Below are 13,159 nucleotides of genomic sequence, written 5' to 3' on the forward strand. Positions count from 1 at the left end.
TTGTTCACTTGTAAAACATGTGTAACATCATCTACCTGGCAGGATTGCTGCAAGGATTAGTGATGACTTATGTAAAAGGGCCAGGCACACAACAGGCACAAAATTGCAGTGACTGTCACCTTGTAGGACATGGGACTGTGACACATCTAACTCACTCACTGGTCATCTCCACCTCGTAGGAGGTGTGAGTCTAGAATTAAACCTGTGACCTTCCCCAAGGGCAAGACTCACTTGAATCCCTCTTTTTTTTCTTAATAGCATTGTTATGCTTCTGGACATGGAAGTTCAAACCTTTCTCCTGCTCACTGCTCTTTAAGACTCCCAACATTAGCCTCACACAGGCCACGCTTGTCAGTCAATCTCATGACAGCTTATTCTCACAGCATCACTGCCCACCGCCCTCCCTTCCCTTAGAGCATCTTGGCTGGGGCTGAGCTGTCCATCCAGAAGCCCCACCCATCCTGCTGCCCTGACATCCTGCTCCTGCACCGCATGTACCTTTCCCAACAAGAAGCCTTCTCAGCCAGTGCTCTCTCCTCCCTCTCCTGGAGCCCCAGCTGTGTCACTGTTTCCTGCCTGTGTACACACACACTTTCCTTTCTCTATTCTTGCAAACATTTACTGAGCACCTATTCTATGCCAGGCACTGCACTGCCAGCTCTTGGCAATGACTCACCCCTGATGATTCAGACTAGCGAGGACTCGGCACTCACAGATCTTCACAGTCGAGCAGGGAGGCAGCCACAGATGATAATAAGCACATGTCAGCATGGCCAGGGCTGGGATGCAGCAAAGGCTTGGGGCCCAGAAGAGCAGGTGGCTGTAGGACAGGGTCCAGGTCCCATCGGCAGCCATGCCCTCTCCCCCATAAACTCTGACTCAGTGTTCCAGCAGCCCTTCTAGAGTAGAGCTAGTCAGGAACCGCAATAGTCAACAGTGGAGGTACTCAGACCTAGAGGAACTCGGACTGGGCGCAGCCCAATCTAGGTGTGCAGCCAGCCTGCCACGGTCTACCTGTGCATCTTTGGGGAAGGTACTTAACATTTCCATGCAACTCTACCCCTTAAGTCCCAGGGTGGAAGAAAAGAAAAAGATACTTAGCAAAGGTTTAGCTGGGGCTGGGATAGGTGATTCAGGGCCTGTAACTTCCAGGGGTTTTGTAAGAAAAGGCTCCAAGCAAAGGCCTGCATACCAGCAAGGAGGATATTAGAGGGTGGGCAGAGCTCACTGGGCATCTTTCGCTAGCCTTTCTCAACTGTATGCCATTTTTTTAAAAATATTTATTTTTATTATTTTTTTATTGGAAAGGCGGATATACAGAGAGGAGAGACAGAGAGAAAGATCTTCCATCCGATGATTCACTCCCCAAGTGAGCGCAACAGCCGATACTATGCCGATCCAAAGCCAGGAGCCTCTTCCGGGTCTCCCACACGGGTGCAGGGTCCCAAAGCTTTGGGCCGTCCTCGACTGCTTTCCCGGGCCACAGGCAGGGAGCTGGAAGGGAAGCGGGGCTGCCAGGATAGAACCGGCGCCCATATGGGATCCCGGGCGTGCAAGGCAAGGACCTTAACCACTGCGCCAACATGCCGGGCCCCGTGCCATTTTTTTTTTTTTAAAGTCTCATACACTGACAGTCTACTATAGAAACTGTACAACCAGATGAACTGTCACCAACTGAATGCACCCATAACCCACACCAGGAAAGGGAAGCTCTGCTCACCTGCCCACCCTCCTTACACTGCTCCACACAGGGTAACAACTGGCCCACCTGCTAATAACAGAGATTTGTTCTGCTGTTTTCAAACTTCCTAGAAATTAAACCACACACTTTGGAAGTGCTCTTCCATGTCTGGCTCCTTGCTTTAGAGCCCACATCTGTGGGGTCCTCAGCATCTTTGCACAGAGCTGTGAATTGCTCTTTGTCATTCCTGTACAGTGTTCCATCAAGGCCTCTGCCTCCAGAGCTACCTGTTGTGTTGTTCATAGCTTGGAGGTAACATGAGTGATGCTGCCATCACGAGCATCTTTTAGAGCATCTTTTTTGGAGAACCCGTGGACACACTGCTACTGGATCTAGAACCACTAGATCACAGGGTTGAGAGGTGAACTGCCTTCTTGGCAGCACTTGGTCTTGTCTATATTGTCCACGTTGGCTGTGTCATTAAGAGTATGACATTGTGGCTGTGAAGTGATGAGGATGAACCCTTTGCATGTGCTTGTTGAACCCTGGAAGCCCTTCCCTTGTCAAGTGGAATCCCATAGTTAGCGCCTCCTGCTCTACATCTAATGTAGCTTCTATTTTTCTAAGTGTGCTGATCAATACACCAAGGAACAAGGAAGAAACCGGTGGTGCCAGGAATGGGCAGCATTTACTGAGAGCTGTCTGGATCCCTGTGGTCTTCCTTTAAGTAACCCCAAGTAGAAACACAGAGAAAAACAGGGAAGAAAGGGCTGACCACTCATGGTGGAAGAGCAGGGAAGGATATGGGCATCTGACAGAATCAGAAAGGGAGATTGATTCTCCATGGGAAAACTGAAATCTAAGAACAGATTCACTTCCAAATTTCCCCCTTTTGTCCAGTTCAACCTTTGGGGCAAAATCTAATAACACCATCTGACATTTGTGACTGCCAAGTTTGTAAAAGTGGGCGGGCTGGTACCAAGTTGGGAGATCCTCTGATACAGAACTTGATCCTCATTTCCCTCCCAAATCAGAAGCCAGAAACACAACTGTCCGAACAACTGCTGTGCTCAACAGGTAGCAGACTTAGATCAATGAGGAATTCACGAAAGGATCTATGTTTATTAAAGAAGGGGGTGGCTGCTTTCTACAAATTGCCACCTATCCCCCAAATAACTAGCAGGTTAGTCATACAATGTCCATTTCAAAGATAAGCAACTTGAGGCTAAAGAATGAAAACAACATTCTTAGCATCACAGGCTTTTATATTTTTGAAGCAAAACTAGACCTGATGAAGCCCAGAGATGAGACTTCCATGGCCCAGAGAGCACCTTTAATGATAAACTCCACCCCAGGACGCATAGATGCACGCGTGTGCACACATATTTATGCATGCACACACATAGACTCATCCAATAACCTTGTCCTGGAGCATTGTGACATGATACGGAATCCCCAATACCACCATGCGCTAGGGAATGGAGCCAGCACTCGTAAGGCACTGAGCACACGCCAGCACTTTTACAGACACTGCCCCCTTTAGTCCTCCCATTAACTCCCTGCAGAAAGCATTAACATTTCTACTTAAGAGATCAAGAAATTAGGATGTAAGGAGGCACAGTGACTACACAGGATGGGGATACAGAGCTGTACAGGGGCCCAGGTCCACTGGTCTCCAGTCATCACTCTCTGTCAGGGAAATGGCACTGTTGTCATCCGTGGCACCACGTCTAGGGTTCTATGTCAGGTCCCTGAGGGTCCTCATAGGGCCCCAACACTCTTAGCAGCTCTCCACTCTTGGTGACCAAATAGAAAAAAAAATGTTCCTGGCTGTGATCTTGCAGTGTGGGCGTGAGGAACAATTACTAAGAAAGATTATCAAGTATGGGAAGCCTACAAAATATGATTTGCACACTCGAGAATAATCACCCTGTGAATACATACTGCCACATACAAGGGTCAAGGAGCCACCGCCTCCTCCTTGGAGGTTGAGTGCAGGTCTGTGCGTGCTTTCCCTCCCTGCTAGACACAGTAGCCTGAAGGGGAGGCCTGGCCAGTACTCCAGGTTGGTACCTGACAGGCAGAAGGGCAGCAGGATTCCAGCTGGCAGCCCCTGAACACCCCAGAGATCCTTCTAAGGGCCCCACCTTCTGCCTCTTCTGTCACAGCCCGAACAGGCTTGGAGCTGGGCTGGGTGGGCAAGGGTGATGTGACGTTTCCACCACCACTTTCTAAACTTCCAAGGAAGGAGAACTAGACGGGGGGGTGGAAACAAGAGGAGCACAATGACTGCAAGGTCCTGGAGTCATGCGTACAGAAGCTGGCAATGTCAAGGCCCGAGACTAACCACCCAATAAAAGCAGAATTGCATAAAAGCAACAGTGAATTTGAAAAAAAAAAAAACAAAAAACCAAGATGGTCGGGTGCTGTGTGTTTTCCATCCTCCCAGGCGTTACTGGAATAAAATTATCCAAGGAAAAAAAAAATCAAAAACCCTTTGAAAACTAATACATTTAAGACTCACTATTTGGCCTCTTTTCTCTCTCTTTCTTTAACCACTCTGTACCCCCTATCTGCTGCAGTAAGCTCCATTTCTGGAGATGGTAAAAGTGCTTTCCTCTTTATCACCTGCAAAATGCTGTATTTTAAGATCCAGAAAAATCATGCTTTTGCACTCCCTTCTGGAAGCATTTAATAATTGTTCACCACCAGGTAGAGAAATCTTTAAAAAAAAAAAAAGCTTACATCTGCACATACAAAGAGTCTAGACCTCACGTTATGATGAGTGGGGAAGAAGAGATGAGGGAAAAAGGCTCAGCCAGGAGAATTTCCTCTTCCTTAGCAAAACAGGGAACTGGTTTCAAGGAGAAGAAACAAAATAGAGAGGAGTGACAAAGGAGATATGTATTTGAGAGGAAGAACTAGGAGGTGGGGCTATTTCCCTTCCACCCCAAGCACACACATGTACACACACTTCTAGCAGCCAAACCCAGAGAGAAAAACACAAGAGGCGACAGCAGGGGACATAACAAAAAAAATCTGTGCCTATGAACATATGGACAACTGTGATCATTAGAGCTATGGCTGGTGGTGTGTGTGTGTGTGTGTGTTATTGTTCCCAGTCTCTCAAATCACAATCCTTGTCATTACAAGCTACAGCCGAACCTGTGCGGGTGGCTCTTCTGTGGAATGTTGGCTTGTCAAGGGCAGGCCATTCTGAGTGGCTTTGAGGTGCACATTCCATGGATTACAGGATGTCACCGGATGCCAACGCTGGTCATTCCCTAAAAGCCCCACAGAGGCAGACAGGTAGGTGACCATGGAGCAGGGGGCAGGGAGGAACTGTCGTCCAGGCTCCTCCGCCTGGGGACACAGAAATCCACCTCTCTGCCAGGCTCCGTTGTGGTGTGCCACAGCAGAAAGCCCCTGTGGAAATCAAGCCCCTCAAGCAAACTGTCAATTTCAAAGCTCCAAACCGTGACAAATGATTCACGAAGATTTGCCTGCAATGAGCTGATGGCTCAGGTTGCCTGGTGCGCTGTCTCAGGCATGAGGGAGAACCATTTTTGCTTACCCTCCCAACCATCCCCTCATACATTTTTAACCCATTTCTTTGAAAAATCTTGCATGATCAACAAATTAAGCCAAAAATAAATAAGTTACCAAATGAATTTTCAAGAATTGTTGTAGGGTTTTTCCTTATTTAGTTATTTATTTATTTTTAAAGACATGATGATGTGTCTTTAAATCTCATTCATTTCAAAAGCTTATCCTTAGAAAAGCAGTGAGCGAATAGCAGTAGCGCCCTTTGATCTTCCCAACTCCCAGGAGAAAAATCAATAATACAACTTTAATGTATTTGTATAGCAAGGCCTCACGTTATTATTATTTTTATCCAGTGCAGCTTAACTGAAGTGAAAAAGGTATACTGGTTCTCAGCACCGCCCTGTGGTGAAAGTGATTCTTTTCTAAAATTGAACTATAGCAGAGCCAGCCGCGTTCAAAAAAAAAAAAAAGGACCAATTAAAAACCAATTATCTCTGTGAATGCAACTTGTTGAAAAGCAGGGCTTGTGGTGCTGGCTGTGGAATGCCGGTGGGCGTGTCCACAGGGTGGCTGGCCAAGGGGCCAGTAGGCAATCTCTGGCCCACAGCTCAGCGGCCTTTAAGGATCTGGCCCCTAGGAAAGCAGCCAAGCGTGAGCCTTACCTGCTTCTCCAGGCGCCCCAGCTGCTCCTTGTAGAAGCTGTCACGGCGTCTGAGCTCTGCCTCTCTGCTCTCCAACTCCCTGGCCTAGTGGGAGAGAACAAAGCCCCTGTTAGCCAGCAGCGTGGGTGCTGGGACTATGCTGCAAGGAAAAGGCGACTGACATTTCTGCTCACAACACAATGAGAAGAGCAGCAATGATGGAGGGAGAATGCTATGATATGCCAGATCCTTCACATACATTGCGTTTTAATTTTCACAACAACCCTTCGAGGTGGGAAATTACTGTAATGATCCTGCAGATGATAATCACTAGTGTTTATTGAATGCTTACTATCTGCCAAGTGCTGTTTTCCATGTTTCCTACAGACGATTTCCTTTGATTCTTGCAATGCAGCTGAAAGTGGTGGGATTAGTGTGATGCCCCATTATAGATGAGACAGACACCCATCCACAGAGGGGCTAAGTAGCTGTTCAAATACTCACAGCTACTCAGAGAGGAGCTGAGGTCTGAACTGAGAGTGGCTGGCTGAGGTGCTATGCTACCCTGAGCTGCAGTCTGGGAAGGCCAGAATTGTGTGTTGGCTTTAGAGGTAGGTACATTTGGCACGGAATTTAATCTCTAAGCTGGAAAAAGTGAGTATGCGTATACACCTCCAGCATCGCTCACCTGATGGCAATGCTGGAATGCCTCCTGGCCAGTGTCTTCCCTTCAGTTACAGTTACAGTCAGGACAAGGGCTCAGCTAACTGGGCAGACAGCCTAGAGCCAGCAGCTCTGAGGCTAAACCTAGCCCTGCCCTTAACTAGTGGGGGTGAGCTTAAGCAATTTTCTTAACTTAGCCAAGTTCCTCACTTCCTCAAAAGTGACCCTCCCTACCTCACAAGACTGTTCAGAAGATTAAAGGAAAACCCAGCAGAAACGGGCAGGGACACAGGCCTCCACAAAGGGTCACCAGCCTTGAGGCAGCATCAGATCTCACTGGGACACCCATGCTGCAGGAGCCTTTGATGAGAACAGACCCCACGGCCAGCACTGCTGCCTCCACATGCAGTAGAGACCATGGCAACGCAGCACAGTGGGCTGAGGTGGACGCTTTGGCACTTGCCTAGAAGAATAACACCCCTCACTCATATCATCTCTGTACTGGAGCTGAGTGTGCCCAAACACTGTTCTGGTCCCTGGTGGCACTGAATTCTCACCACTTCCAAGAGCATAGCCAGTCAGCAGTGTCCCGCATATTACTTTCTTCTTAGCACACTACAGTATTGGCACGTAGCTTTGAGTCAAAACTAAAGGGCAAAACAAGGAAAAAGGATTTCTGAAAGCTCATTTCCTTGGCGATGTTACTCTTACTGGCATGAAACCTTCAGGATGCATCAGCAAGGTGGTCAATGAGGGGAGCTGAAGAGGCAGAGGTGCCTGTAAGTGCTTAACACCAAAGGGAGAGGCTCAGGGGAGATGCTAGGGCCAAGGGGTTGCTCAGCCATCTGGACAACTGAGAGCTGAGTTCTAACACCAGCTCTACCCTTCACTAAGTGGCCTGTTCCAAGCCTGAGCAAGCTGCCCTTTTCCTGGGGCTTTTCCCCTTACCTAGAAAAGAAAGACAAAGTAATAACTTGGCTCCCCATGCAGTGGTAGAAGAGCTAAACATGCCAAGCAGGACTGTGGAATGCCAACACTCCCGAAAAGCTAAACACAAACACTGAATGCTGGGGATTTCTCCCAGGAGTTTGCAAAGTGGAGGCTGGGGCTGAGTCCCAGGAACGCAAGCATGGCTAATCTGTGCTGGGCCTCTTAGCAGCCCAGCACTGAACTGTTAAGGATCCCTGGTGCAATCAGAGGAGAAGCTCGTCACATACAATTAAGCAGCCAGCACAGGAACATCTCCCAGGGCTCTGGACCTGCCATTTTCTGGCTAGTCATCCCAGCCAGGCAAGGAGATGACACTGGAAAGCAAAACCATCATGAGGCTCTTCAACTGCCATTTACAAGGGACAAGTGGGGCAGCAGAGACAAGGAGTCTCATCCAAGGGTCCACCCACCATTCAAATGACACACTGTGATGGCTTCCCCGCGCAGAGAATGCAGGAATGCTCGGCACAGAGCTTCAGGGCTGTGGCCAGCTAGATATCCTTGTTGGGAGTTGGACAAAGAACTAAAGCACTGAACAGAGGTGCCCAACCATCCAGCGGCTCTTCCTCTGACAAGAAGACTGCCTATGCATTGCAGGAGTTCTGAGGACATTGTTCTAATCCCATCAAGCTGCAACAAGTAGGTAATCTAAGTCTGAACGATGTAATGAGCTGCTTAGAGAGGGGGAGTCTGTCTCTCCCACTTGTAGGGAAGCGCTCTGGCTTGTGCCGTTCTCTCCAAAGTCTTGATTTCCATTACAGGTGAGCCAGCAAGGTGGCTAGCTCTCTGCTTCTGTTTCATTCAGCACCAGACACTTCTCACCAGCTCTATTAATCTCTGAGATCTACAGTAAAATTCCAGTGATTGACAATAGACAGAAGAACACATATTGAAAATAGCTAGGGAAAAGGAACGTGATACAAATGTCTGGATGTCAATGCCTGGCCCAGAACATACCCTCTGTGATTCAGTTTTGATGAGCGAGGGAGGGCAGACTGGTCTCCGTACACAGTTGCGCAATAGCCTAATACTTGCTTCCTAACACTCACAAGAGGCCACGCAACACGCAGCTCTCAGCATGGCACTGGGATTAAGGAGCACGGGCAGGTTTCACTGACTGGCTCTGTAATTTATCAGAACGCTATAGAGCGTCTCCTCTGTGACAGACACGATTGCAAAGGGATCGGGGCTACAACAGGGAAGCCAGAGAGAAAGCTTCTGCTCTCGTGGAGCTTAGATCCCAGTGGGAGAGGCAAATGCGTGTGCAGATAAATAAGGCAATCTCGGAATGATATGTGCCAGGGAGACCAGAAGACAGAATCACTCGGGGGGGGGGGTAGCAGGCTGCTGTTTTCTCTAAGGAGATTTCCAAGAAAGTCTTCTGGGGGAAAAAAAAATCGGAATTATGTAAATTGTCTCTAATACAAAGATAAAACATCACCACTGTGAAAATGCGCTCAATGAATGAGGGCCTTTGAATGGCAAACTGAAGGGATCTTCTGTGATGGAGTCAAGGACCTCCTCCAGCCATGATGGAATGAAGAGTTCACACACTGATGCATCCACCCTGCTCCAAACACATCAGAAAGACAACCACAAAGACACTGACAGGCTCAGAAACAAGATGAAAGTATCCAATACAGAACAGGTATACCAAGCAGTGGGTTGGGCTCAAGACCAGACCTGCTGGGTCCTGGGTCTGGAGCAGGCCAGGATCTGTCTTTACCCTAGGGGATTCAAAACCATATTCCACAGAGGCAGAAGGGGCAGCCAGACTGGACACATGGGGTCCAGAGCTCCCCGTCGCATTAAGAAGCTGAGATACGACAATGATTCTGAGTTTGCTTAAACAGAAGCATCCGGAAGGTACACAAGTAGCCCCTTGACCACCAATGAGCCTGTAATTCCACTGGTTCAGTTCTTGGTTCTGTACTATCCCCAGTTTCACCACCAAGAGGCTGTAGTCAGACCTGGCCCTGAACTGGGGTGCAGGTGTAAGCAACTATAGAAATGCCAAGCCAGGAGAAAAGGACGCGGGAAACAGAAAAACAAAAAAATAAAAAAACAGGGCAAAAATCATACTTCCACTCAAAATGAGCCTTTAAAACAAACCTCAGATATATAAAAAGATGTTTAACTTCTTAGAAAGACAGCCTATGAACTCAGCAATTCACTCCAGAAGAAATCAACTTTATGACAAGTACGTGACAAAGCACTGCTTAAGACATTTTATTGTGGAAAAACTTAAACACAAGACAGAGCAGTATAATAAATCCCCTTATGGTTATCACCAAGCTTCTCCAATTAGAAACTAAGGGATCTTCTGGCACTTCCACTCTCCACCCTCTTCTACAAAGTTTCTTACATATATATAATTCATTCTTAACATTATCAGCTATCCATTTGATAAAGGATTTTAAATATATATATTAGATACGTTTATGTTCCTCAGATTATTATGAAAGAATAGCTTCTCATTTATAAAAAAATGAACTATGAACTTGAAGCAGGCAAATCAGGGCCAGTGAAGCGGTACAGCTTGTTACGCCACCACCTGGGACCCAGACAACCCACATGAGCACTGGCTGGAGTTCCAGCTGCTTCATCTCTGATTTAGTTCCCTGTTAATGCATTTGGAAAAGCAGCAAAAGATGGGCCAATTACTTGGGGCCCTGCCACACAAGTGGGAGATCCAAATGGAGGCCCAAGCTCCTGGCTTCAACCTGGCTCAATTCTACCCAGTGTGGTTATTTGCAGAATAAACAAAGGTATCTCTCTGTGTCTTTCTCTCTCCTCCCTTTCCTCCCTCCCCTCTTCTCCTCCCTTTCTCTATAACTCTGCCTTTCAAACACACATTTTTTTTTAAATAAATCTTTTTAAAACTGAGCAAATCCCCAAGTTATATATGATAAATTTAAAATCTCCAAATAAAAAGAAATGAAAACTATAAGCTTAAGACTGGGGAAAATTACACAAACGTAAGTCAGGACATACAAATAGATGACAAAAAACTTGGGAAGTGAAAAAGAGGTACAGAAAATCATGAAATGGGCTGGTAGGCCCATCACATATCTGATGACTGTTCCAGAAGACAAGCAGGGAAAAGGTAGGCAGGAAGGAAAAAAAGGAGAGGCAGGAGGAGAAAGGAGAGGGAGAAGGGTGGAAGTGAAAGCAGAAGGCAAGTTAGAGGTAGGGAAAGGAAGAAGAGAAGGGTAAGATGAAGACAACAGAGTGGGGACAAGTGGGACTCTATCGCAGTCTCCTTCGCTCCCACTGATGAAGCATGCTTCCTCTGTGTTAGCTGCCTACAGAGGCCCACACTATAAGGAACTGAGTGTGGCCACAGGGTACCAGCCAGTAAGAAACAACAGCCCTCAAATCCATGAGCTCTTGAAGGACTGACACCTGCTGACAGTCACATACGTGAGCGTGGAGGTGGACCTTCCCCTGCTGGAGCCTCCCAGTGACACTACAGCCCTGGTAGACACCTTGGCTGCTGTGTCATGACAGACTTGGAGGCAGAGACTCCCAGCGCAGCCATGCCGGGATCTCTGATCCACCGAAACCATTGGATGATAAATGTTTATTGCTTTAAGCCACTGGATTGTTCAATTTCTTGTTTAGCAATAGATAATGAATATAAAATATGGTTAAATGCACCCTTTAAGAAAAAAAGGAAAAAGCAAATTCAACTATAAGCTTATAAGAGAGACACAACTCCCACACTAACAGTTTAAGACAAAAGAAACTCTTCCCTGAACATAAACATTGACACAAATGTTTATACAAAAGGTTGAGCATTTAAGATTTTAAAAATATGCAGATACACACATATGCAAAAAGAAAGTAAAGATCCTCCCTAAAGAGATAAAATATTCAGTAGAACTAGACATAGCGACAGGCCCAGATGTTAAAATGAATTCAGAAGGACTTCAAAGAGCTATAATAAACATGTTAAAAAATTGAGTAAAGATATATATTCATACTTGGAGAGGTGGGAGAATTTCCAGAGTGTTAGAAACTATTGTTCCCCATTCCTGACGGTGAGAAGTCAATGGCTAACCTTACTGGAGAGCCCTTGTATGTGATAAGTCACTTCTCTCTTGCTACTTTGAAGATGGATCCTTCAACTGTGACTGCCGACAGTGTGGTTGTGACATGTCTAGTTGTGGCTGTCTTTGAGATGCCCTTGTACAGATTTTTTTTTTAATTCTAGGAATATGAAGGAGCTTTTCTACCCCTTCTATAAACAACTTGTCCCTAGCTTTCCTGTAAGTTTTCTGGTTAACCTGCTGTTTGCTCAAAGTGATATCTGCCTCCTCAGGCTATGATAATGTTCAACAATTGCCTCTGGCTATTTTTGACAAATGCCCCCAAGGAAAAGGCTGTTTGCACTGAGCAACCTCCACATCAAGTCAAATAAAAATTGGCTAGTGAGTGGGCTCTTCCAAGGGACAAGTAAATGAGAAAAAAGACAATTCTCTGGGAATGAGGTTTGGAAGGAGTTTGAACCCCTTTCTGCTGGAGCCTGGCAGGTTGTAGGTTTGCATCACACCTGTGGGCTGTGGCTTTCAAGGGAGGGAGGGTGGGGATGGGGCAGAATAACACGCCTTGCTATTCTTACTGACAGTCATAAATGAATAAAGAGTGTGAGTATTTTTGTCCATGTTTTCATTGCTTTTATTAAAGGGAGGCTTTTTTTTCTTACCAGAGGTACTTCACCATTTTCACTGACAGTATCTGATATAAAATAGAACCAAGTGGAAAGGCTAGAAATGAATTTCTAGCATAGTACAGTATGAAATAATGTGTTATTAGCATTCTGGACACTACCACAGAAAGAATTATGAAGCTGGAAACAAATCATTAGCAATTATCTAAATTAAGGCATAAGGAGACAGAAGAATGAAAAATAAAACAGAACAGGGCATCCAAGATCTATCAGGCAATATGAAATATCCAAAGCATACATTTAATTGGAGTCCTAAATAGGAAAAGAGAAAAATGGAGTGATAAATGAAGAGATGAAGACCAAAGAGTTCTCCAAAATTAATTAAAGACAATAAATTTCAGATTTGAGAAGATCAGAGAAATCCCAAACAACATGCTTTTGTGAAGTCCTTACATAATTCCTGGAGTGATGGAATAATTTGGACATGAATGGACACACGCTTTTAAAATGTCATTTCTAGAGCAACCCTAAAAAAAGTAACAGAAAAAGTTCAGGTAAGAAAATCAACAGGGGACTGGCTATGATATCAGTGAAGACACCTGCATCCCAGCCCCAGTTATTGCTCTGATTCCCGATTCCAAACTCCTGCTAACAGAGACCCTGGGAGGCACCACTGGAGCCTCAAGCAATTGCACTCCTGACATCTAGAGATGTGGCTCCTGGCTTTAACCCAGCGCACTTGCAGCCACTGTGAGAATTTAAGGAGTGAAGCTTTCTCTTTTTCTTTCTATCTGCTTGACTCTCTCTCATACATGTTTAAAAGGAGAGATCATGAAAAATTTTTGAAGATTTATTATTTTTATTGCAAAGTCAGATACACAGAGAGGAGGAGAGACAGAAAGGAAGATCTTCCATCCGATGATTCACTCCCCCAGTGATCGCAACTGCCAGTGCTGAGCCAAGCCA

General features: G+C 46.1%; 1 protein-coding gene across 1 annotated transcript in view; it reads right to left on the minus strand.

Annotated features, from left to right (window-relative positions):
- Positions 1–13,159, minus strand: part of CHCHD6 (coiled-coil-helix-coiled-coil-helix domain containing 6) — a 229,000-nt gene that overhangs the window by 107,011 nt on the left and 108,830 nt on the right. Inside the window, exon 5 of the mRNA XM_040994917.1 lies at positions 5,890–5,973. Coding sequence (XP_040850851.1) covers positions 5,890–5,973 — 84 coding nt within the window. The remainder of the gene's footprint in view (positions 1–5,889; positions 5,974–13,159) is intronic.

This window comes from Ochotona curzoniae, unplaced genomic scaffold (assembly GCF_017591425.1).
Source record: "Ochotona curzoniae isolate NIBS_2020 unplaced genomic scaffold, NIBS_Ocur_1.0 contig_908, whole genome shotgun sequence".
Classification (NCBI taxonomy): domain Eukaryota; kingdom Metazoa; phylum Chordata; class Mammalia; order Lagomorpha; family Ochotonidae; genus Ochotona; species Ochotona curzoniae.